The sequence below is a fragment of the Dama dama genome, chromosome 5, assembly GCF_033118175.1.
Source record: "Dama dama isolate Ldn47 chromosome 5, ASM3311817v1, whole genome shotgun sequence".
Taxonomy (NCBI): domain Eukaryota; kingdom Metazoa; phylum Chordata; class Mammalia; order Artiodactyla; family Cervidae; genus Dama; species Dama dama.
Genome location: NC_083685.1, coordinates 14,911,209 through 14,937,955, shown reverse-complemented (window position 1 = coordinate 14,937,955; position 26,747 = coordinate 14,911,209). Strand labels below are relative to the sequence as shown.

The 26,747-nt window shown below is 43.5% G+C and overlaps 1 protein-coding gene across 2 annotated transcripts in view; it reads right to left on the bottom strand.

The window, feature by feature from the left end:
- Positions 1 to 26,747, bottom strand: part of FBXW8 (F-box and WD repeat domain containing 8) — a 110,230-nt gene that overhangs the window by 19,670 nt on the left and 63,813 nt on the right. For both annotated transcript variants that reach the window (XM_061141864.1, XM_061141865.1), the window contains exons 6-7: positions 20,443 to 20,639; positions 17,295 to 17,501 (exon numbers count right to left, since the gene is read on the bottom strand). In XM_061141864.1, the coding sequence (XP_060997847.1) occupies positions 17,295 to 17,501; positions 20,443 to 20,639 (404 nt within the window). The remainder of the gene's footprint in view (positions 1 to 17,294; positions 17,502 to 20,442; positions 20,640 to 26,747) is intronic.

The window sequence follows — 26,747 nt, the reverse complement described above, 5'->3', positions numbered from 1 at the left end:
GGGGGCAGCAAGTGTTGTTTAAAAAGCACTTTGCTTTTTCCATCTTGGAGATCTTAGAAGTATTGCTACAAACCCTGGTCTCAGAATCCTTACTTTCATTTCTGTCAATTACTTAGATTTCTCTGAAATTTCCAAAAAATTTTTTTTTCTGATTTCAAACATAATTAGAACAAGTTCTAACACAACAAAATCATGTAACAAAAACTTGTAACCTTCTGCATATCCATCTCTCAAAAAGAGCCACTTTAACAGTTCAGTGTATACAGCTGTCCCTCAGTATCCACGGGGGCTTGAGACCCCCGGATACCAAAATCTGCCCACACTTATATAAAATGGTGTAGTGTTTATATGTAACTTATATTTTCTCATCTACTTTAAGTCCATCTGTAGATTACTTACACAACTAACACAATGTAAATGCTGGGTATATAGTTGCTGGTGCTCAGCAAATTCAAGTTTTGCCATTTGGAACTTTCTAGAATATTTTTAAAAATATTTTCAACCTGGGATTGGTTGAATCTGTGGATTCGGAACCTGTCTAGCTGACTGGGTACTGCTAGACTTTTTCTATACCCATGTCTGTCTTGTCTGTTGCTCCCTCTCTGTGAGTGTGTGTGTGTGTGTGTGTGTGTGTGTGTGTGTGTGTGTGTGTAAAATTCTTCTTTTCTTCAATGGGATTATTGTTCTGTGACTTGCTTTTCCTACTAAATAACATGAGAGATCTTTCTTTATCAGTACCTGGGAATAAGTTGATCTTTTTAAAGGTTGCATGGAATTTGTCATGGATATATAATTCCATATTGGTGGATATCTGGGTTGTTTCTAATTTTTTTAGACAAAGTAAATAACAGCTATCCTTAATTTGTAATTCTTTCTGCAGTCAGTCAACAAATGTCAATGACTCTTCTTCGTGCAGCAGGCACTGGAATGAACAGGGAGGGTGGATGACTTGCAGGAGCCTCGGCGGGCTGTCAGCTGAAACAAGCCACATCTTCACCAGCTAGCGTGCAGCCACCAGCTGTCCTGCTCCTCCATTTGTGGGACTCACCTCTCCGAGGGGACCCACCTTTCCATCATGTCCTAGCAGGTGGCGATGTCACAGTAGGGGCAGCAGTACAGTCAGGATGGAGGTGGCAGCCACAGGCCCAGCATCAGGGAAACCTCAGGCAACACCCTGGTGCAGACAAACCCTGCTCCTCCCAGGTGTGACCCAGACCAGCTAGTGTATCTAGCACTGGCTTTCCAACCAGACCCTGAAGGAAAGGGATGAGAAATGGCTCTGTCCCTGCAGTGGGGTGAGCTCAACGCAGGCCAACTTCACCCAGTAAGACCTGGATTTAGCTGCAAACATTTCTGACATCTGGGACTGCTATTCCCCTCATTATGAAACAGGAACCATTTGTGTACAGAAATAGTTGTGAAGAGATTATAGAGTCTTGCAGTCCCAGACTTGTGGTCATGCACTAATGACTGAGGAAAGGAACTCCATTTGTGCTTTTTTTGTTTGTTTATAATAGCCAGGACATGGAAGCAACCTAGATGCCCATCAGCAGACGAATGGACAAGGAAGCTGTGGTACTTATATACCATGGAATATTACTCAGCCGTTAAAAAGAATTCATTTGAATCAATTCTAATGAGATGGATGAAACTGGAGCCCATTATACAGAGTTAAGTAAGCCAGAAAGATAAAGAACATTACAGCATACTAACACATATATATGGAATTTAGAAAGATGGTAATGATAACCCTATATGCAAAACAGAAAAAGAGACACAGATGTACAGAACAGACTTTTGTTTTATTTTTTTTTCATTTATTTTTATTAGTTGGAGGCTAATTACTTTACAATATTGTAGTGGTTTTTGTCATACATTGACATGAATCAGCCATGGATTTACACGTATTCCCCATCCCGATCCCCCCTCCCACCTCCCTCTCTACCTGATTCCTCTGGGTCTTCCCAGTGCGCCAGGCCCGAGCACTTCTCTCATGCATCCAGCCTGGACTGGTGATCTGTTTCACCCTAGATAATATACATGTTTCGATGCTGTTCTCTAAGCTTACGCAAAACAGTAAGTCTTCCTCACACTACTCTGCCATCTGTCAAAGGCATGACACCAGCACCAATGTTGCCCTAAGCAGCAGGCTCACCTCCTCTGGACTCCTCTCAGCTGTGCCCATTTTTTGCGACCCCCCATGGACTGTAGCCCACCAGGTTCCTTGGTCCATGGGATTTCCCAGGCAAGAACACTGGAATGGGTTGCCGTTTCCTCCCCCAGGGGAGCTTCTCAAGCCAGGGGTCGAACCTGCGTCTCCTACACTGGCCGGTGGACTCTTCACCACTTGAACCACCTGGGAAGCCCTACCACGGTCTCGTACACAAGAAATACTCAAACAGGGCTTGTCTGCCTTTCCAAAGAGGTGAGGAGTGGTCAGAAGGCTTCCTTACAAGACTACAGCTTTTTAAAAAGTGTTGTGAAATAAAGATAGTTTCTCTGCCACCATCTGAAAAAGGGGGCGCGACAGAGAGGAAAGGTGAGGAGATGCTGCGCTGGACTGCAGCAAAGGGAAAGACAAACGTCACAGGGAGAAGACCTGGTTGCCATTCGTGGAGACGACAAAGTCTACCTACCTTCTTTTCTGATCTTTAACAACTCACCTCCGTCACTCCCATATATACTCTTCTGAGGGGGTCAAGTCATGATTAAGAAGCCAAATTCTAGAAAGTAGAGCCTCATGCTCTCCTCTCTTCCATCCCAATCAAGCTTGAGTTCTCTGTGAGCCCTTAGCAGAGTTTAGCCCTTTTGTCAGTGCTGACGCCATCTACCGTCTATGCCGTCCACCCCATCCAGTGTCCCCAAGGTGCCATCTAGAACTGTGCATTTGCTTCCTCCAACTTTTCCCCAGACCTGTGGTTCTCAAACGCTGGAGGGCAAAAGGGTCACTGAGGAGACTGACTTTACAGACCAGCCGAGACTCTGTTACAAAGCGCCAGGCCACATGCTGCAAACACTGTCCTGGACTGTAAGTTCCTTGGGGCATGCAGCAGTGACGAAGGACCCAGCAAGTGCCAGGTACCCTGTAAGTGTCTGCACATTAACTACACGATTATCAGGTAAACCCAGGGCTTAGCACAGTCTGCGTGTGTGCTCAGTCGCTCAGTTGTGTCCAACTCTTTGCGACCCCAAGGATTGTAGCCCACCAGGCTCCTCTGGCCATGCTGATTCTCCAGGCAAAAATACTGCAGCAGGTTGCCATTTCCTCCTCCAGGGGATCTTCCCAACTCAGGGACTGAACCCGTATTTTCTGCATTGGCAGGTGGATTCTTTATCACTGAGCCACCTGGGAAACTCTACCATGGTCTGGTACACAATAAATACTCAGATAGGCCTTGTTTGGCTTAACATATTCCCCCATTCCTGCATGTCTGATCTTGTTGCCAGCTTGCACAAAGGAACCACTTCACTGTGCTCAAAACAGAAGGTTCCATAGATCTCTCTCCACAATATCCAGATTCTAGAACTCCCACACTGTATCCAGGCCCCAGGTTCCACCTCTGACAACACAGCACACTAGAGTGTCTGGAAAACTATCCTGTTTCAAACACTGAGGATGGCTGGTTAAGATTCATTCTTCAAACGTTCTGTTTAACTACAAAATCCGAGAAATTCCAAGAAGCCAGAAACGAAGAGAGCACTACAAGCAGAAGGGGAGGCAGCACTCAGGTCAAAAGCTGCTCTGGGGAAATGTCTGCTGGGGTCAGGAGCCTGGAAAATGGGGGAAACGGGCACAGTCTCTAGCCAGAGCCAGATGGAGCCAGCACTGCGGAGTCTGCCTAAAGCTGGGGCCCTTGGACAGCGATGTACACTTGGCAAAAAGTGAGCCAGGAGCAAAACTCTATCCACTGGTGAAGGGAGACTCCTGCAGGTTCAGCTCAGGATGGAAACTGGTTGCCCTTGGGCCTGCAACCCTCACACAGGCTGGGGGCTTGAAGTCATATGACCTGCAGGGCCAAAAGACCCCAGGGCTAGTAATTAAAGTATTTTCATGTCAGTAACATGGTTCCTGGTAGCTGGCAGCAACCCAGGTCCAGTAGGAGATCTACAACTTGAGATCAGCCAAGTATGAGTTCACAATTCTTAAAAATAAAAAAATTATTTTTCCTAGAGAAGGAAATGGCAACCCAGTCCAGTATTCTTGCATAGGAAATCAAAAACTGAGGAGCCTGGCGAACTACAGTCCATGGGGTTGTAAAGACTCAGATGCAACTAGGCACACACACATGTACGTGGCAAAAGCACAACCTGAAATGTCTATTAAGATATGTGTTAAATCAACTGTACTTCAATAAAAAAAAAAAAAAAAAAAGAACAGGAAAGGAAAAAAATTTTTTTCCAAAGGCAGAAACAACTCTTTATATGTGAGAGACATAAACCAGAAGAATAAGGCTTCCAAGGACATCAGATATTTTATCAGATGAAGAAAGATATGCATGCTGGAAGTGTTTACAGAAATGAAAGTGAGGGATCAAAGGGGCAAGTTTGATTAAGTGACTTTGAAAAGCAAAACAACTTTCTAGAAATTAAAAAAAAATCAATGGATGAGTTGAACAAGTAATTAAGAGTTCAAGAGAGAATTTGTGAACTGGAAGACAGATGTAGAAATTATTCAGGATGCCACAGAGAGAGAGGGAGATGGAAAAGATGAGTGGGATGGGGGAGGGCAGAGAAGGGAAAACAGTTTGGTCTAACACACATCTAACCTGAGTTCAAGACAGAATAGAGATAATGAGGGAGGGGGAATTTCAACAAGTCAATGGCTGAGAACTTTCTGCAACTGAGAGCAAAGAAGTGCCAGAAAATCCCTAACAGGGAGAACAAAACTAAATCCACACCTAGAAATAGTAGAGAGAAACCACAGAAAATTAAAGATAAGGAAAAAGCAGCCACAAGAAGAGAAAGAGTCCTAAGTGGGAATGGAAATTAAGCAACGTCTCAGTTAACATCAGTGGAAGTCAAAACCAATCATCTCTTCAAAGGTCTGAGAGAAAACACCTATACATCCTGGAATGACAAAGGACTGGTAAAACCACCTTTCAAGAAAGAGTATGAAATAAAGATGCTTTGGGGTAAAAACAGAAAGCACACTTGTGGTCAAGAGATCCTCAATGAAGAATATACTTTTGAAAGGTGTAAAATCATTCCAGAAGAAAATGTCTAAAATGCCAGGAGGAGCAGTGAGCAAAGAATAAGGTAAATGTGCATGAAAGTCCATGAGTGTTGACTATATACCACCACAACAATGCTGATTTGGGGTTAAATAAATAGAACAAACTCCATCTAGTCATTATTATTATCCAAACAGTCAAGTGCCATGCATCAGGGCAATGTACCAGGAGCACAAAGATGCCAGGTGCATGGGGGACCTCCAGCAATGTGGTCTGGTGTCTTGGATACCTGTACTGTTGTGTTTGGCACACAGGATGGACTCGGTATATCTTTGATGAAAGAATGAATAAGTGCTGCACATTTACGCATGTGTTGATTATAGGCAAATGATACACTGGCCTTACATTAAAGATACGCACCACACATACAAATGAACACATTAAGCCAAACTGCTTTCCACCAACAGCAACATATTTAGCTGGTTTGTAAGCAGGAGGTACAGTTTCATCTGATACAGATCTTAAAGTACAAGACTAGTAATGCTCACTTAAAAAAAAAATACAAAAGAAAAAGACCTCTCAGTTTTGGGGCAGAATTTACTCATGTGAGCGACCCAGGTTGATCTCCTGACCTAACATAAATATGACCCACAGAAACGTGGTCAAAAATTTTACTACAAAAAATGCAGGGTCTGCTTATTGATGTTCACATACTAAGCTAAGTGAATCGCCTCTATAAATCCACAGATGAGCTGAGATTAAAAAAAAAAAAAAAAAACGATGAGAAAGACAGACAATTGGGCTGGGAGGGCAAGCCGGTGAGAAAAGAGTAAATCATACGCAAAACAGCCAATAAAAAAATAAAAAAGCAGTTAATATACATGAATAATGGATGTCTGATTTAAAAGCAGTTTACTCTGATATGATGTAATTTTTGACAATCAGCCAGAGAGACTATTTTCTAAGTCCCTGCCAGAGATAAGTCAGCATGCGAGGCCTAGTAAGGCGGCGTATCTGTGAACATGTGGAAAATGACTTTCACCACCATCCCAAAGGTGACACGCTGCTGGCAGACAAAAACTTGCTTCTCAGGTGCTTTTAGCAGCAGCGAACACAAGCTGCCAAGCTGAAGAAATGGACCCCTGACTCGAGCACAGATCCCTCGGCCGCAGCAGCCCCGAGACAATTTCTATGACATGCTTCTGGCACGGTCCACCCTCAAACGTGACACAAAGGGAGCAGTAGCCTGGGCTGCTTTCATGTTTAAGTTTTAATTGGAGTGACAAACCCACGAGGCCAAGATATCTCAGGGATGGGATGGTGCTGCTGAGCGGCGCCAGGAGCTGGGTAGGCAAGGCCCGCGTGTGCGCCCCAACACCACGCGCCAATGCACCTGCAACCCCTGCTGTTCCAGGACTGGACTCTGCTCGGGAAGGCACTGCCAATCGCACAGACCATGCCAAACATGGGGCTTTGTGATGTGGGCAGATGTCTACAAAGGGCCAGAGCGAGGCCAAACCGACACCTATTGTGACCTAAGCCTGAAAAGAACCCAGAGAGCAAGAGCACGCTCGGGTGACAATGCAGGCCAGCCTGTGATCCAATCTCTCCCCATCCCCCCTACATCCATAGATGCTGGAAATAATAAAGGAAGGCAGGTGTCCCCTGTGGACTGAGCCGAGAACGGCTGTCTGCTCTGCTTCAGGAATCTCTGTAGACAGTCTATGTTCTTGTGCTAGAAGAAGGTGAAGAGCTATAACTAGCAAAACAACAGGTCAATGGGGAACCTGAAATGAACAGGAGCATGTTCACTGTCAGAGCATTCAGTGCAATGAGAAGACTGTAATTGTTATGCGAGTGTGTAACTCAAAGCTGAAAATCCCCACATCCTTTCACGCACCCAACAGGCCTCATCATAATGAAGAGCGTACAGGGACAGTTTCAGAGCACTTCACGTGTAACTAATCACAGCCCCCGTGGGAAAGAAGGTTGTCATTAAATCTGTGCTGGTGGAGGGAGGAAAACCTAGGCTGCAGACTACAAAACGAAGGCTTCAAAATTCAAGATAACTTGGACATTACTTTTTTTTTTTATTATTATTATTATTATTTTTTTTTTTTCCAGTGGGTTTTGTCATACATTGATATGAATCAGCCATGGAATGGATTTACATGTATTCCCAATCCCGATCCCCCCTCCCACCTCCCTCTCCACCCGATTCCTCTGGGTCTTCCCAGTGCACCAGGCCCGAGCACTTGTCTCATGCATCCCACCTGGGCTGGTGATCTGTTTCACCATAGATAGTATACATGCTGTTCTTTTGAAATATCCCACCCTCACTTTTTAACTGGGAAGAGTGCAAGTGAGATGACGGTAGTGTAACAACACTTGTGAACCTGTAGATTCACACTGTATATGCAGGTCAGCACAGTTTCTGACTTCGGCATCAATTTTCGACTGGCCTGGCAACTCCTTGCTTGGCCCCAAGTTGAGGCTAAACAAAGGCTTACAAGCAGGTAGACTGGCAGAATGTGGCTACAATCAGCTGATGGAGGAGCATGAAAAACAGCAGTGAACTTCTGGGGCCTTTGATGAAGGGCGCACAGTCCACCCCAGCTCCCTTCACACCCTCAAGATCTAACAACCTTTCAATGACACTGTATGGTCCATGTTGGTGTCAGCACAAACGTGCTCAGCAGTGTCTTGCACATAAAGACAAATATTAGCTGTTAACAATCATCATGATAGTCTTTTCACACAAATCCTGTCAGAATATCATTCCGTTTGGTTCTCACAACCAGTAAAGGAAGACTAACATTACCATACACATTTTGTGCATAAAGAAACTGAGCCTTAAAGTAACTTAAATACGAATAACTTGCCCCAAATGACACAGGGAACAGCAGCAGCCCAGGATGCACGAGGCAGAGCCCAGCTAGTCTCATTTCCAGGTCAGTGTGTGCCTGACCACATGGCACCACATGACAAGCCTTTTCCAGGTGACGGCAGAGCTGCTTCCTGCACGTGGCAGAGATGCCGGGCCTCACTGAGAACCTCCCGAGGCCCTTCATCTGGAATGTGACTGCTCACATGTAGACTGAGCTGGGGTTTCCTTTGTCCATCTACAGAACCAGATTTACCCTGTAAATTAGTAACACACTGAGAGGATGAAGAGAGAGCAACTTTGTGTACATTAGAAGAATGCATCTGCAACTCAATAATTGATAAGTTAATTATAAACCCACTAACAGTGCCTTATAGACTGAAGTGCTGGGAAAATTAATAAATCATATTCATCTACGTACTGAATAAAAAGCAAAAGCCCTCCACTCTGTAATATTTTCACGAGTCTAGTTTAAGCTGCCATGTGAACCTGAAAACAGTAAAACCTCTTAAATATTCTGAAATTGAAACTCACTGAGGCCATTTTCTGTGTGCCCTCTTCTCCTGCCCTTGACCAAATCAACACCATTTGTCTCAACTGTCTGGACATATGTACATGGAAAGCCTGTGGCCTATTGTACAGTGTTACTGTTCCTGTTGTAGGGTAAAGGCAAACATTTCTGACAGGACCCCTTGATCTTCATTAACTAGAAAAACAAGCTGATTTTTAACCCTAACGGACCTTGTTGCTCCTCATCGGGCAGGAAGAAACCAAAGCCACATGTACTTAGAAGTTGACATAAATGCACGATAACTCCAAGTTCACTCTCTCCCATGGCTGTGGAATGGTAAACCAGGATGAAAACTCCACGTAAATAATTAAGAAAGCCATCAGAAAATTTAGGCCCTAAATAAAACTCTAAGCTTAATTCAAAAGACAAAGGAGAAAAAAGGAAATGATCATCATATATGTCACTGTAATGGTCTTGTAAACGTGCTCAGCGATTTGAGAATACAGATCAATGTTTTTTAGAAATCAGAAAATGATAAGAACGTCACAGATGAACGAAACAACGCCAGCGTGAGTGAAGACAGAAGACACTTCAGACACAGTGCCAGTCCTCTCGGACAAGGCCCCACATCCTGAAGAGACCGTTCACAGCGTGACTCAGCACGCGCGTTAACGTCCTGTGTTCGCCCTAAGCTCCCCAGCCCTCCCTACTCTACACGCGTTCTCTCAGGACAGATCTTGGGAAAAGGAATCCTGTAACGCACATGGACTGCTGCAACTGCAGACGTGGCTTCGGCACAGCTCCCACCCCCGCCCACCCCGCCTGTGCTCCCCTGTGGCCCACCAGGACCACCCCAGCGCCCGGAAACCCTCCTCCAGGCCTGGTGCCTCTGCACTGGCCCCCTCGCCCAAGCTTTCCTGATGAACTCTGACCCAAAGCTGGTGGGGGTGGGGAGGCGGAGGAGGAGTCTGAACGGGTCCTGAGCACCAGCCATAAGCACGTTGCCTGCTCTCTCCAGGTATTCTCCCATTTCCAAATGGGAAGCCTGAGGCACATAAGCAACTTGCCTAAGGCTTACATATAACTCTAAAACCCTTGCTCCGTCCCCAATGGTTATACCACTGCCTGACTTCACTGAAAATACTTTTCCCTATATTCACTTTCAGTAATTTCCTCACTCCCTCCCCAGAGTGGTTCCGGACCACTGGAGATCCTAAAGCAGTCTCAGCTTCTACAAGTGGCAGCATTCCAAAAATGGGTTTTGCAGAATCACCCACTACAGGTGTAGAGAATCAGAGAGGTGGTCGGGTCCTCAAATGTCTCTAAGTCAGAGACGGGTCTTGAGAAGCCCTGAGGCTCTACAGAGGCATTTCAAGGTTTTCACAAAGATGTGAAAACTATTCATTTTTAACAATATACTAACAATTATGCCAATTACTGATATATTTTAATATTAAAACATGTACAAAATGCATATGAATGTTCAATCCTCATCTATGTATTCATCTATGCAGTTTTCTAGAATTACTCTGGAATCCAGCAAGTACACTGTGAAGGTCACCTTATAACGTCACGTCCATCGCAACATGGAGAAAACCATCTTTGTATTTGCCACGCTGCTGTTAAAGCCCACAAGATGGCGAGCCCCGAGGCAGATGTCATGTGAGACATCACTGCTTCCAGCACCATCAGAGATCCAGCACATAGTATGTGTTCAGTAAGCAGCGGTTAATGACAGCATCCTGAGCAACAGAAGTGGGACCTTTGGCAACATCACTAACAATCCAGAAAATGGGTCTCTGAGTGTTATTTTCTTAAACTTCTCCAAGCAGAAAGTAAATAAATATGAAAAATATTAAAGGTTTAAGGCGAAAGTAAAGAGGAAATGAGACATTTATTTACTTTGTGAACTTTAAATTTCAAATTAGTCATCCTGCTAGTAAAATACTGTTTTTAGTTCTCTTCTGGAATGGAAACTTGAACAAAAAGGAAGACAGATTTCACATGCTGGTGTAGGTATGGCAAATGGAGCCGGGATCCATGAACACTGCATTGGATACCAAAGGCTCTCCCAGACAGGTTATCTCAACTTGTGATGTGGGCAATAACCAATCCAGAGTCTTTTCACGTCTGCGTATGGGGAATGATTATCCTAAGAGACGTTAGCAATTGTTTTCCAGTGTGATGTAAGCTGTGGAGGCAGGGCCAAGCCAGGGTCCTTGTCAAACACACCCAGCCTCCCGGATTACTTCACTCATGTCCCCTGATTAGGATGCGTGCCGCGTGCTGCTTAATACAACCTGCTGCCGAATGCCAAGCACATTAGAACTAAATTAGGAAATATGTCCAAATACAAAGAATGATGCGAAGAGCTGTAAGTGGGTCTCTCTGTTCCTTGATGAGGTATGAGACTCAGCGTCAACATAATGCTCTTAAATAAGGCAATTCTATCTCCTAATCCTCCACCTCAGCGAGCAAAATTTAATTCAGGTAGCAAAAGAATTAAAAAAGATGATATGGCATCATAAAAACGTTTTCATGGATGGAAGTATTTTTGACAGGTTCAGGAAATATGAGACATAAAAACAAATTTTAAGGGGCTGTTTGGGCACAGAGGGCTGCATTAATGGAGCTGACACCGATCTCTGCCCTGCAACATGAAGAGATGAGGCCAGAAGAAATGCTATTACACTTGTTTTCTTTTACAATCATATGCCACCTAGCAATGGCTACCGTTAAGATCATTTATGCCCCTGGTGTGTGACAACCAAAGAATGCAACGTCCAAACTTAGAGTCCATTTTCATCTATAAGTAAAGGGACCTTCAAGCAGCTCACCACACATGTCCCTTGTCCAGCAAGACACAGGAATTGAAGAAAAAGTACCAAACAAGTTCCTGCCAGCAATAAGCATGGCCTTTAGGAGATCCTGTTAGAGATTGCGTGCTCAGTCGTGTCCAACTCTTTGCAACCCCATGGACTGTAGTCCACCAGGCTCCTCTGTCCATGGAATTCTCCAGTCAAGAATACTGGAATGGGCTGCCATGCCCTCCTCCACCAGGGGATCTTCCCAATCCAGGGATGGAACCCGCATCTCCTACATTGGCAGGTGGATTCTTTACCGCTGAGTTTCCGGGGCAGCACTCTGATTAGAGTAGGTGGCCCCAGTCTCCCGGATCTGATGACTGATGACCTGAGCTGGAGCTGATGTAACAATGATAGAAATAAAGTGCACAGTAAATGTAATACACGTGAATCATCCCGAAATCAACCCTCCCACCCCAGTCTGTAGAAAAACTCTTCCGCAAAACCAGTCCCTGGTGCCAAAAAGTCTGAGAACCACTGTGCTGGAGAAGTATCAGGAGAGCAAGGGATTCCTCAACCCATCTCAGAAGCCCTCAGCTCCCCAGCAGACCCCTAGGATGGATCAGCTCGACACGACTCCACAGGTGAAGGAAAAAGTTTAAACCACCTAACCGCCTGAAGACTCAAGGAACGTGGGTGCTGGACAGAGAGTGAAAAGTCACATGTCCAGCCCTCCTCATTTTACAGAACAGAGGCAGATGAGTCTACAGTCTTTAAAGAACCATGAGCTTCTCCCATGTGGCAGCCAACAAGCAGTGTGTGTTACAGTTCCTTCCGCCCTAATGGTGGTCTGACAGGGCTGTCGGGCCCACTGCACTGATTCCAGGTGAAGCCTGTGATTCCAGATGAGGTCATTCATCATCAAAGCAGAGTGCCACAAAATAATTTAAATCAGAGTCAGGACCAGACAGAGCCCTGTTTACTCCCTCTGGCCTCATTCTGTTTGTGACCTTTTTGCAAAGCCTGTTGAGAGGAAAGATGCTAAGGAACAGCGAGGAGGATGGGATGCACGGCCATCCACCACTTTCCAAGGAATGCCTTCTACAGAGGGCAACAGTTATCAAATGATGAAGGTGCAGACCCTCCTGACCCAGCAAGTCTTTACTTTGAGGAACTAATCCTACAAATACGTTCACATGGACCAAGTGTGGTTCACAAGAGCAAAAGACTGGGAACAAGCTAACATCCATCAACAGGGAGTAGGGTAGTCTAATTACTTAAGGGACAACTGCAAAGTGCAATATCATTAAATCACACACACATACACACACACACACACACAAACTACCATTAAGTTCTTTATTATGTTACAAGAAATGATGAAATGATCTCAAAAACATTTTGTTGCAAGAAAAAGCAAGATGCAAGACAAAAATAGTGTGTTTTACCATTTATATTTTTTAGAAAGAAGGGACAGAGGACATGTATGAATAATTTGCTTACAGATGCATAAAATGTCTCTGAAGGGATTCACAAGACACTGTCTTAGCTCCAGGAAGAGAACCTGGGTGGCAGGTCGAAAGGAGTGGGAGGAGTCATCCCATCGCACACCCTCCCTTTCCCATCTTTTGATTTCTGAATCAGGCAAATGCATTACCGAGTCAAAAAACACTTTTTTTTCCCAAGGGTGTTTAAAGATCTGCTCTTTTAAGAAAGAATGAAAACAGATAATAGCCATTTTTCCATGACTTTACCTGGCCAAAGAAAAAGGTGGTAAACCCAGGCATGGCCTCTAATTCTGGCCTCTGAAATCCAGAAATCTGAGGATCCCTATGCCACGGGCAAACCAAGATGTAGCTGACCACTAACGTTTTCTCTGGTCTTTCCTACAAGAGCTGGACATGGCTGAGCCAGCTGTAATCACATGCGTTTCCTTAAATAAATCAAATTCTCCTAAGTCACTTGGCTTCATTTCCTTAGAAAACTATGTTTATTAGCTTAGAAACCTAAGTTACCAGACTACTGAGGCCTGTGCACAATGCTGTTTTAATTTTAAAATGCTGAAACACGACTGGTGTTCTGTAACTTTCTGTGGTGAATACGTGACAGGTTGGCTAGTAGGCATGTGAATGGATGAGTCTGAACCATTATTACTATGCTCAGACAGCTGTGGTATCTAAAGAATGCTAATATGATTATCAGATGGTACAAGGATATTCTCCAAGTAAACAAAAATAACACTACTGGAATACTCCTACAGGTCAGGGAAACTTCAGTTCCCGCCAAAAAATTGACATCAACATTTGGACTTCACAGCTGCATTTATCACAGTCAATCAATAGTGGGCTCTAGCTGACCCCCAGTTCTGTATCTGGTAGAAACAAAGATACACCAAACTCTGTGTTCCCAAAAAGCCTTCATCTGAATCCTGGACATATGGCCAGAGGCAGACACAAATTCCCACATGGACGCAGCTCCAGGCTCACTCTGCTGCTAACAGTCTCACATGAACCTGATAAAAAGTGCTGTTCATGTGCTGCCAGGCTGGCAACCAACAGGACCAAAGTGTGGAACTCACAAGCCAGGTGACTAGGAGGCCACACTAAAGACTTTGAGAATTACAATAGTGCATCATGCAATGGCAGGATGCTACTGAAACCTCACAGAGCCACTGTGTAATGGCTTAATTCACACGGCAATGCTGATTTTTCTGAGGAAGCAGAAAACCCATTGAGCATCATCAGATGGAAAGTTCCACCTCTGCAAAAATAAGGAAAGTTTCACAGCAAAGGCTTGGCTTCCCTCACGTTCGAGTGGGTGGCATTCATGTTGGAGAAACATCTTAATGCAGAGTTCTCACCAGCGCTACTAACAACAACAACCCACCCACCCACCCAAGTGTATGAACGTTTGCTGGTGTACTCATAAAACCTCTGGATAACTAAATGCCATTGCCAGATTTCACAGAGGAGCTTAAACACATTCTTGTAGCAAATTTAATTCCACTCTTAAAACACCAATGAAAAACACCCACTAACAAGTGACAGACATTATTTTCTTTGCTCCAAAATCACTGCGGATGGTGACTGCAGCCATGAAATTTAAAGATGCTTGCTCCTTAGAAGAAAAGCTATGACAAACCTAGACAGCCTATTAAAAAGGAGAGACATCACTTTGCCGACAAAGGTCCATCTAGTCAAAGCTATGGTTTTTCCAGGAGTCATGAATGGATGTGAGAGTTGGATCATAGATAAGGCTGAGTGCCAAAAATCTGATGCTTTTGAACTGTGGTGCTATAGAAGACTCTTGAGAGTCCCTTGGACTGCAAGGAGATCAAAGCAGTCATTCCTAAAGAAAATCAACCCTGAATATTCATTGGAAGGACTGATGCTGAAGCTCCAATACTTCGGGCACCTAATGAGAAAAGCCAACTCACTGGACAAGACACTGATGCTGGGAAAAACTGAGGGCAAGAGAAGGGGATGGCCAAGGATGAGATGGCTGGATGGCATCACTGACTCAATGGACATGAGTCTGAGTAAGGTCCAGGAGATAGTGAAGGACAGGGAAGCCTGGGGTTCTGCAGTCCGTGGGGTTGCAAAAAGCCAGACACGTCTTGGTAAGCAAACAACAACAAGCTTTTAGAGGGAATAGGAACTTCTTTAAATGAATTTTTATCAAATTAACACACAAATCAGCTAATTCTCATAATTGATGCTTTTCAATTGGGTTGGAAAATTTGAGAGCCACCCAAAAAAGTGCCTACTTAGACCAATATCTAAAGGATGCTCCAAGTCTAATTTTGTGTTGAGCTATCTCTTTAACTGGGGGCTTGGCTTCCCAGGTGGCACAGTGGTAAAGAATCTGCCTGCCAATGCAGGAGACACAGGTTCATTCCCTGGGTAGGGAAGATCCCCTGAAGGAGGAAATGGCAACCCACTCCAATATTCTTGCCTGGAAAATTCCATGGGCAGAGAAGCCTGACAGGCTATGGTCCATGGGGTCACAAAGAGTTGGACATGACGGAGCAACTGAGCACACACGCATCCCTTTAACTGGTTTCTCAAATACATCCACTACGACTGTATCACTATAGAAAGAGATCCACTCAGATAAGACAAAGAGAAATAGGACCTGTCAGCTGAAAAATTTATTAAAACTATGAAAGATTTAAACCAGGCTAGTATTAATTCAGCTATCACCTCACTACACTGAGAACTTGAGAAATAAGTGAGATAATCAAAACCTGAAAGCATGATGGATGAAAAATTAAGAAGCAAATAGTCTCTCTTCTTTCAACAAATGAGCTTGCCAGGGATGGGAAGAGTGTTTTCAAAGGCTGACAAAGGAAACTGCCTTAGGAAACCAACTGCTATCCCTTTTCCCCCACTTTCCAGGAAGACAAAACACAGGAATTATATATCATCACAGACTTTCCAGCTAAGATACGCTGAACAGGCTCCAGCAAAGCAGGCCAGCTTGAGCACAAAGGGATCCCTTCTTACAGTGAGATGACAATGAGTCTCATGTATTTTCAACCACTTTATCTGTCTTCCTGGTTGAAGAACATATAACAGGAATCCAAGTCGCAAAACCAGTGAATGCTTAGAGAAGTGAGATGTGACCTCCCAAGAGACTACAAAGGAGAGACAAAATGTACAAACCACAACCAGAGGCTCGGCTCAGACTATGAGTGCGAGAAAGAACAGGAAGCACTCAGAGGCTGTTACGCCAGGCACTATGGGTAAAGTTTTACACACGTGTTTCTTTAATCCTAGAATTCTATGATGGACTGTGATGGACTCCTTCCTACAAATGAGGAAACTGAGGCACAATGCAGGTTAAGCCACCTGTTTAAGGTCACAGTGGGGAGCGGGCGGCAGGGCTGCAAGTGGAACACAGACGGCCTGCATGCAGTCTGGCTCTCTCCCGGTTCACAACACTGCTACACGGGAAGGGCTCTTTCTACAGGAAAAGGACGATGTCAGAGGAGCTGCTGGCTCAGGGAAGTTCCTTCCCAGGGATTATACCCACTGCCAGCAGGGTCAGGAGCCAGCAAACCGGAGGAAAATCAAAACAACACAAACCTTTATCCATGACTCTCTCCACTGATCCTACTGGGAGAGAGAGTTCTGTAAGTCAGTTTTAAGACTAAGTACTTGGCCTACAGTCAGGAATGGTAAAATACTAAGTAGTGCTAAAATCGAGTCATCATGCAAAGAATTTCAATTAAAAACCTGTCTCCTTGTTTCTGGCTCAAAGAGTATCAAGAGGCGCTTTACACACTGCGGAAAAGGATGTAAATTTTGATGCAACCTCATCAGAAGGCACTTTGGCAATGTCCATCAACCTTCTGACCAAGCAGCATAAACGCTAGGAATTTATCCCAGAGATTTACAAGCTGCAGTGTGCCCTGGAGCACTGTCTATAACAGTCCACAGACAGGGAAAGCAACCTCAGTGCCCACCGATGAGGAGCCTGGTGAGGCAGACTGCGCGGCAGGCGTGCTGGGATCCCAGGTAGAGGGCGCTGACAAGGAATGCTCTCCAGGGTACACTACTGAACAAAACCCGGGGCACAGAACAGTATGTACACTATGACCTCATTTCAAAGACTTGCTCTTCTAGTGTATAAATGTACCCATCTATGCATTAAAATTTTCTAGACGGATACCTAAAAACTGTTAATAGTTTCTTCTATGGTGTAGGGCTGGGGAAAGGGAAGAGAAAGGAAATTACTTACCACTTTGTATCATTTTGAGCTACTTGAAATCTTTTTTAACCAGGCTGACTATATATATATCAATGTATACTGCCTGAACACATCTTTTAAAAATATACCAGAGAGATTTAATTTTCAAATTGCCTCTTAAAAATTAAAACTCATGTTTTTTTGTTAAATCATACATCTTGCTATTTTTGTACCTTGTTTCCTTCGTACACCCATCCCAGACTCTTCACACCAAAAGCAGCCTGGTTGGCAGAGACATCCAGACACGTGACCGGCTGCCCGTAGACGTAATGGAGGGTTCTGGCAGAGTCTTCAGCTTTTAGCAGGTATACCAGATCTCCAGCGGTGGCCACTGCCACAGGGTACCTTTCAGTGTCTGGAACTATTTCAAGGTAGTCAACCTATTAAAGGATAAGGGTTATTTAGTCCTTCAGGTTTCACCTACAATTCGTCCTGACTTGGTCAAAAATACACAATTCCTCCTGCATGTCAATGAGAAGATCAGTAACCCAACAGAAAAAGACAGGTCAAGGGCCAGTTCATAGGAAGTGAAACACAGTTCCTACACAAATGAAATAATGCTCATCATAAAAGAAACACAGCATACTCCTAATAGGAGAAATGCAAAGTGAAAATTCACCAAGATACCATTTTCACTTGTTGTGTCAGTAAAGATCAATTAGTCTATAAAGACACTGGGCTGGAAGTGGAGTGGCAGACAACCATATTTTTGGATCCCACTTATGGTTGGTGGGATGTAGTCTGGCCCAACTTCTATGGAGGGAAATCCTGGAACATTTTAATGCAAGCAAGTGTGCATGTGCTCTGATGCAGCACATTTGATGATCCAGGAATCTATTTAAACATAAACTCATATTTATGCAAAACAACTGTGTACAAGGTTATTTGCTGCAGCCTTATTTGGAAACAGCTAAGAATCAGAAAACCCAGAACACGCCTTACTAAGGCACTAATTAAACAACTTACAGTACACCGATGTACTGGAATACCATGCAGTCATAGAAAAAAAGCACAAAGACATTCTTTATAAACTCTTACAAACGGATCACTTCTGAGACACACTTGGGAGGGAAAAAGCAAGGAAGCAAGGTAAGAGGACTTCACAGTGGGCCAAGGTGTGTAAAAGTGGCAGAGGAAGCCTGTGACACACTTGGTTTGTACGTGCGTAAATCTAACAGTGGCCACCTTCAGGGAGGGAAATGAGCTGTGGGACAGAGCAGAAGGGAGATTCTCACTGTAAACCTTATTGTGTCTTTTAAATTCTGAACCATGAGGCTACAACAACTATTCAAAAACCAAAGTTAGTTCTTATTTCTTCATAAGAAACTGAATAAATGACAAAATTCACTCAGTTCCAAATTAGCCAAAACTGCATTTTCACGTTTGGGCAAATACCACAAATGTGTTGCCGGAAGTGTCTGAGTTACCTGCTTTCTCCTGGTTTCAACCTCATCCAGGGTAGGAAGGCCACAGGGAGCGTGCGGACGCCACACAGTCCTGCTGGTTGCACTGTTGCTACCACTTTCTCTAACTGACACGCACAGGAGGGGCCCCCTTTAAGAATAATGTGCTTTTCTAGATTCATAAGGGCATGCTTGCCCCAGGGCCATTTACATCGGGTTTCACCTCCCTGAATAAATTCTGAGAGGACAAAAGCAGAAGGTGAGCCACCTCTGTAATTATGAAAATCCACAGTCCCTGACAAGAAGCCAAGCGAGTTCAAAGGCCTGAATCCCGAGACCTGTCCAGAAGCGCTCGAGAGCGTAAACATCTGGGTGACTCTGCTAATCCTCAGGCCCGATGATGTGAGTGGTGGCCCACATCCCCAGCCCAGGGGCCATCACCAAGGACAGCTGTTCTGGGCCGGCACTACAGACCCGGGAACACTGCCACTGTGACTCAGGGGGCCTATCTGAGGGAGACAAAGATGGCCCAGCCACTGGCCCGGAGGTGCCTTTTCCAGGGATGGCCCTCATCCAGGATGAGAAACAATGAACAGTGTTATGACACATGCCTCCAGCAATGGCTGCTTGAGTCCTCTGTCCCCCATCCTAAACGTCACTTCTTGCTTTCCTAAAATCAACATCCTCAGTCTAGCTGTTAAATTTCACCTTCATGTTGGGTTTCTGACAGACCAAGAGCTCAGACTGACTGTGACTGTGCCATTTGCTGGCAAGTGGACACGACTTCACAAAGCTTCTGGTTGGTGCCAGCATGCCACCTGATTGCCAAGGCTGGATTTGCACTTTCTGGAGGGACTCACATCTTAAGTAATTGTCTGAGTTCATATAATCATTGTTAATCTACAGAGTTCTTTAGGCAGAGGCCAAACAACAGGCACTATGTGGTTTTGAGAAGAAATGGAAATATGGCACTTTTGCATTTCTCTAATAAAATCCCAAGAGGAGAATACAGCACCAGGCATTTTGGGGAACGCTACCCCCAAACCAGAGAGGCTTGTCGTTAAAGGGACAAGCGGCTTACAAAGGTAAAGTGGTGATACCATGGCTTTTTAGTTATTCGTGTCTAATAAGATTTCCACTGGGAGCAAAAGGGAAAGGAATAGGATTTGTTCCAGGTCAGGCCATCAATTTATTATTCAGTGTTGGCTTTTCTGTTCACTCTCCTACAAGTGCCAAAATCAAGTTTGCTTTAAACCAAACCCAAATTTAACATAAACAGGTTCCAGCTCTTCCTTCTTACCATCACATCATCTCCCACCGTACAAATGTAGAGGCTTGGGCACAAACGAACTCAGAAACGGGCTCCATGTAATGAACTACTAAGGTGAGCTCAGTTTCACACACGGTGTCGAGAACACCGTGATCAACACTGATCAACACTGACTAAACCTATTCTCATTCAAGAATTACTCCCTGATGCCAAATGAGAAACCCTTCAGATGGAGAAAGTGTAGGAGGGAAACCTTCTTTCCCACATGGCCCAGGATATACCACTGCACTCATTTTCACCCATGTATCAGGCCAGATCCTGGTCTCAGATTCCCGGGGTGAACGTCCTGTTAATGTGAAGGAGGCTGAGGATGCCAGCGATGAGAAACTGCAGCCCCCAATGTCAGTCCTGGGGTTGAAATCACAACTTCTTATCTAGGGCAACAGCCAGTTCACCACTCGAAGTCTCTACTGACTTCTTGGTAAATGGAGGAAACAAAACTTCCTATTTCACAAAGCTCTTGTGAGATTTATGGAGAAAGAGTCACAGGAAGCCCTGAGTGGATGGGCGCTGTCAATATCATTTCTGTTTATATCAGACCCAGAGATTCTAAGAATGAAAAACAGAACAATCAGACTAAAAGCTCACCAGTTTCTGAACTTCAAATTCTGCAGCTATTTGCAAATTTCCCTCCTCATTGGGGCATAACATTACGACATCAAAAGCAGAAGCTGTGGCAATTGTTGCATCTTCCTGGCTGAGGGCTAGTGCTTGTATTCTTGCATCATGCTCAAAACGATGAATAGGATACTTTCCAGTCCTTAGATTCCAAATATTAAGAAATCCTATGTAGAAAAAAATAATTGAGGAATCAAATTCACTTAGTATGCACAATTATAAAATAATCATGTAACATAAAGAAAATAAAAAGATAAATAATAACTTGGTAAAAAATACTTGCATCACACATAACAACGGGTCAATTTCCTTAATATACAAAGAGTTTATATGATTCAATAAGGAAAAAAAGCAACTGAAAAGTAAGCAAAGGACATAAGCATGTTATGCTGTTCACAGGAAAATAAATACAACTGACATATAGCATTTTAAAAAATATAAAAATTCACTCACAATTAGAAAAACACAAATTAAAACTATAGTAAGATATTATTTTTCATCAGTTAAATTGACAAAAAAATTCAAAAAACATTTTGTTGCTGAGGATATGGGGAAACAGGCTTTTGTTAAACTGCTGTTAGGAATATAAACTATTTCAGCTAAGTCTGGAGGCAATTTTATAATATGTACCAAATTACAAATGTAGGTAGGATAGTCACTACAACATTTTTAACCATGTCAAAAGATTGGAAGCTATGTAAACGTTTACCAATAAAGAAATTCTTAAATAAGAATTTAAATATCTCCATAGTTTGTACCTCCATTGTTTGGAGTTTAAACGAGCAATCAAAAGAGTCAGTCTTATATATATGAGCTATATGAAATGATCAACAAAATATACTGTTAAATGAAAAAAGTAAAGTACAGAATACTGGTATAGCACACTATGTTACGTGTTTTAAAACTGTACACACACACACAATGTATACTCGGATTATCCCAGAAGGACACACAAAAAATTTAACAATGACTGACCCCTAAAGAAAGAAACCAGGGGAAAGAGACAAGTGTAAAAAAGAATTTTTTTTTTTTGGAGAAAAGAAATTTACTGTACATCCCCTTGTATATAAAAAATTTTCTCCAAAACTATCTTTGCCAAAAAGATAAACTTTTAAAAAACTGTTTTATGAGCGATCTAAGAATTGTTTTTAGTTGCTAGGTCGTGTCCGTCTCTTTTGTAACCCTATAGACTATAGTCCACCAGGCTCCTCTGTCCATGGGATTCTCCAGGCTAGAGTACAGGAGTGGGTTGGCCATATCCTTCTCCAGGGGATCTTCCCCACCCAAAGACTGAACTCATGTTTCCTGCATTGGCAGGCAGATTCTTTACTACTGAGCTACCAGGGAACCCCTCTAAGAAGAATAGGAGGACATAATTGCTGAATAGTTTTAACATATGGAGTTCTTAACTTATTTTATTTGTCCTTTTGCACAACAAATAATTTTTTTCTGGTTTTGTTAAAATATAATTGACACATAACATTATGTAAGCTTAAGGTGTATCTCAGAATGATTTGATATACTGTGAAATAATTACCACGATAAGTTAACATCACCTCACACAGTTACAAATATCCTTTTCCTTATAATGAGAACTTTTAAGATCTATTCTTACAGTAACTTTCAAATATACAATATGGTATTATTAACTATGGGCTTCCCTGGTGGCTCAGTGGTAAAGAATCTGCCTGCCACTGCAGGAAACACAGGTTCGATCACTGGGTTGGGAAGATCCCCTGGAGAAGGAAATGGCAACCGACTCTAGCATTCCTGTCTAGGAAATCCCTTGGACAGAGGAGCCTGGAGGGCTACACTCCATGAGTGTGCAGAAGAGTAAGATACGTTTGAGTGACTAAACATTAGTGAATACAGTCATCACTGCACATTACACCCTCAGAACTTATAACTGGAAGTTTGTACCTTCTGTACCCACCTTAAATCAATTTCTCTACCCTGGCAACCACAAGTCTGATCTCTGTTTCTTTGAAGTTTTTCTTGTTTTAATGATTCCACATATAAGTGAGGTCATACAGTATTTTTTTTTCCTCTGACTTATTTCACTTAGCATAATGCCCTCAAGATCCATCCATATTGCTGCAAATAGCAGGATTTCCTTCTTTTTTTTAATGGCTCAATAGTGTTCCACTGAATACATATACCACATTTTCTTTACTCATTCATCTGTCAATGGACACTTAGGTCGCTTCCATGTCTTGGCTATCGTGAGAAATACTTCAGTAAACAGGAGGGTGGAGATATCTCGTCGACACAGTGATTTTGTTTCCTTCAAATGTACACCCAGAGTGGAATTGTTGGATCACATGGTAAGTGCTACTGTTAATTTTTTGAGAAACCTCCATACAGTTTTCCACAGTGGCTGCACCAATTTACACGCCCACCAACAGTGCACGCGGGTTCCCTATCATCCACATCCTCACCGACTGTTCTCTCTTGTCTGTTGATAATTTATTTATTTTTGGTTGTGCTGGGTCTCTGTTGCTGCACAGGCTTGCCTCTAGTTGTGGTGAGCAGGGGCTCCTCTCTAGTTGGGGCGCGCGGGCTTCTCACTGTGGTAGCTGCTCCCGTTGCCGAGCACAGGCCCTGGCGCACGAGGGCTAAGCAGCTGCGGCTCATGGACTAATTGTTGTGGGTCCTGAGCTCCAGAGCACAACTGTTTAGTTGTTCGGTTGTGTCCAACCATTTCATGACCCCATGGACTGTAGCCCACCAGACGGGTTTGTTCCTTAGGTCGTGAAGATCCCTGGAGAAGGAAACGGCAATCCACTCCAGTATCTTTGCCTGGAATATTCCATGAACAGAGGAGCCTGGTGGGCTACAGTCCATGGGGTCACCAAACAGTTGGACACAACTGAGCAACTAAACTATTTCTTCTCTACTGCCCATCCATATATCCAGTCCTATTTATTACAACTTCCTATTATCTAAAGCAGATAAAGCTTTCAATTTCCATCTTTCTGCAATCCCTCTTTCCATTTTTCTTTGCCTTGTACTTTGTCTTTTACATGTCAGCAAAACTGGAAAACTCAGTAGCAGCCACGGGACTGGAAAAGGTCAGTTTTCATTCCAATCCCAAAGAAAGGTAATGCCAATGAATGTTCAAACTACTGTACAATTGTGCTCATTTCACATGCTAGCCAAGTAACACTCAAAATCCTTCAAGCTAGGCTTCAGCAGTACTTGAACTGAGAACTTCCAGATGGACAAGCTGGATCTAGAAAAGGCAGAGGAACCAGAGATCAAATTGCCAACATCTGTTGGATCATAGAGAAAGTAAGGGAATTCCAGAAAAACATCTTCTACTGCTTCTGCTTCACTGACTACACTAAAGCCTTTGACTGTATGGATCACAACAAACTGTGGAAAATTCTTAAAGAGATAGGAATAGACCACGTTACTTGCCTCCTGAGAAACCTGTATGCATGTAAAGAAGCAACAGTTAGACATGTAACAACAAACTGGTTCAAAATTGGGAAAGGTACATCAAGGCTGTATATTGTTATCCTGCTTACTTACCTTATTTATATGCAGGGCACATGTGAAATGCTGAGCTGGATAAATCACAGGCTAGAATCAAGATTGCTGGGAAGAATATCAACAACCCCAGATATTCAGATGATACCACTCTAATGGCAGAAAGCAAAGAGGAACTAAAGAGCCTCTTGATGAGGGTGAAAAAGGAGAGTGAAAAAGGTGGCTTCAAACTCAACACTCAAAAAACTAAGATCGTGGCATCTGGTCCCATCACATCATGGCAAATAGAAGGGGAAAAAGTAGAAACAATGACATATTTTATTTTCTTGGAATCCAAAATCACTGTGAATGGTGACTGCAGCGACAAAATTAAAAGACACTTGCTCCTTGGATGAAAAGCTATGACAAACCCAGACAGGCTATTAAAAAGCAGAGACATCACTTTGCCAACAAAGGTCTATCTAGTCAAAGCTATAGTTTTTTTCAGGAGTCATGTACAGATGTGAGGGTTGAACCATAAAACAGGCTGAGTGCCAAAGAACTGATGTTCGAATTGAGGTGCTGGAGAAGACTCTTAAGAGTTCCTTGGACTGTAAGGAGATCAAACCAGTCAATTCTAAAGGAAACCAACCCTGAATATTCATTGGAAGGACTGATGCTGAAGCTGAAGCTCTAGTACTTTGGCGACCCGATGCAAAGGGCCACCTCATTGGAAAAGACTCTGATGCTGGGAAAGGTTGAAGGCAAAAGGAGAAGAGGTCGGCAGAGGATGAGATGGTTATATAGCATCACTGACTCAATAGACATGATTCTGAGCAAACTCTGGGAAATGGCGAAAGACAGGGAAGCCTGGTGTGCTGCAGTCCATGAGGTCGCAAAAGAGTCAGAAAGACTGAGTGACTGAACAACGACAACTTTGTCTTTACACAGTAAGTGCGTTGAGCATAGGATCTTACTATAGGGTAACATTCAGCACTAAATAAATACAGCGAGTCAGAAGAAAATAATACATTTGGGTTGCTCCGCAAGCCTTTCAAATTGTCAGTAGGCCAAGGAGGTGATTACAAACAAAAGCAGAGCTTTCTTCAAGTTAAATGCTGCTTCAGATGTAAAACAGTGCACTCTTCTAAGAATTATGATAAACGTGTTGGTAAGTGGATCGAGAAAGGCTCCACAACACATTCCTCTGGCAAATATTTTGGCAAATTCTTTCCATTCAGACTCAGAAAAAGGGCTCTAATGTTAAATGGGAGACAGGCACGTTCCAGGACGTGCCTCTTCCCAACAAGCCTGCATTACATCTGTTTGCTGATCACACAGTAAAGCAGTAAAGCCTGCGAGTGTTCACACGCTCACCTGTCTCCTCTCCCACAGTGCTTACTTCCACCTCGGGAAGAACATCATCATCTTCATTTAACAAAAGAGAAGAAACAGAAGCTCTGAGTGGCTCAACAACTGGTCCAAAGCCACTTGGTAAGCGATGAGGCTGGGCTGGAAGTCAGCTAGAAAGTGCAGGGTGAGCGGCTGCATTTACAAGTGCATAAAATAACTATGAGCTCGATGAGTAATTGACATAAACTCAACCTGTGTTCTGCCAAGTGTGGAAGTTACTCAACCACAGTTCACTCGAAGCACACATGGAGTTTATCTATAAACACATTTTTCATTATTAATCAAGTATTGGTTTTGTTGGCATCATTTCCCCAATAGAACTGTATGCAATAAAATACCCTTCACCGCAAGACTGCAAAGCTGTTCTAAGAAGGGTCTTCCTAGAAAATATATTCCAGGTGCCATCCATTTAATGGTCACATCCTTCTCTTTTGAATGTCTGTGGTGTTGTGGTCTTTGTCAATTTTCTCCAACTATGAAGTGTGTAACTCAGCCAGACCCTCACCTGTCATCAGTGCCAGTATTGTTCACACAGTCCCCAACTTCACTTTAAGGTGTGTTAACATTTAGGGCTGCACTGTTCTCTTGATGAAGTGACCTTCTGTCATGTGAAATGCCTTTCTGTTACGTTCTTCCCTCTGAAATCTACTTTGAGACTGATAGAGTCACTCCAACTTTGGAGTAGTGTTAGCACGCTATGTGTTTCTCTGTCCTTTCACTTTGCCTTGTGTCTATCTAAAGTGGGCTTACTTGTAGATGCTGTGCAGTTGGTCTTGCTTTTAACGGGTATGTAGACTACTAACCTTTAACGTGACTACTGGTAAGGGTGGGTTTAATCTACCATCTTGCCTTGTTTTCTATTTGTCCCATGTGTTCTCTGTTCCCTTTCCCCCTCTTTTTCTACCTTCTTTTGGAATGAGTATTTGGGTTAATTATGTGTTCGTTTCGATTCCTTTGTTGGTCTATTAGCCCAACTGTCTTTATTTTAGCGGCTACTTTAGACTTGCAGCAGTCATCTGTAACTCACCGGTCTGCCTTCAAGCAATACTGCACCACTGCACACACAGGGAACCAGCACATTCCCACCCCCTCCCCCCAGCCCTGCCTTTCTGCTAGTGTTGCCATACTTTTTAATCTCTACATATGTTATAAACCCCACATGCATTGTGATTATTTTTGCATAAGCAGGCAATTATCGTTTAAAGAGAAATAAGAAAAAAAGCCATTTGTATCCACCCCTGTAATTACCACTTCGACTGCTCGTCCCACGTCACTTGTAAGACGGTTAAGACTCCTGCAGCTTTTGCAAGACGTGCAATTTCACTTTCCCACTGTGTTGCTGGATATCTGACCCCAAAATACAGAGACGAGGTGAGCAGGAGCCAGCACAG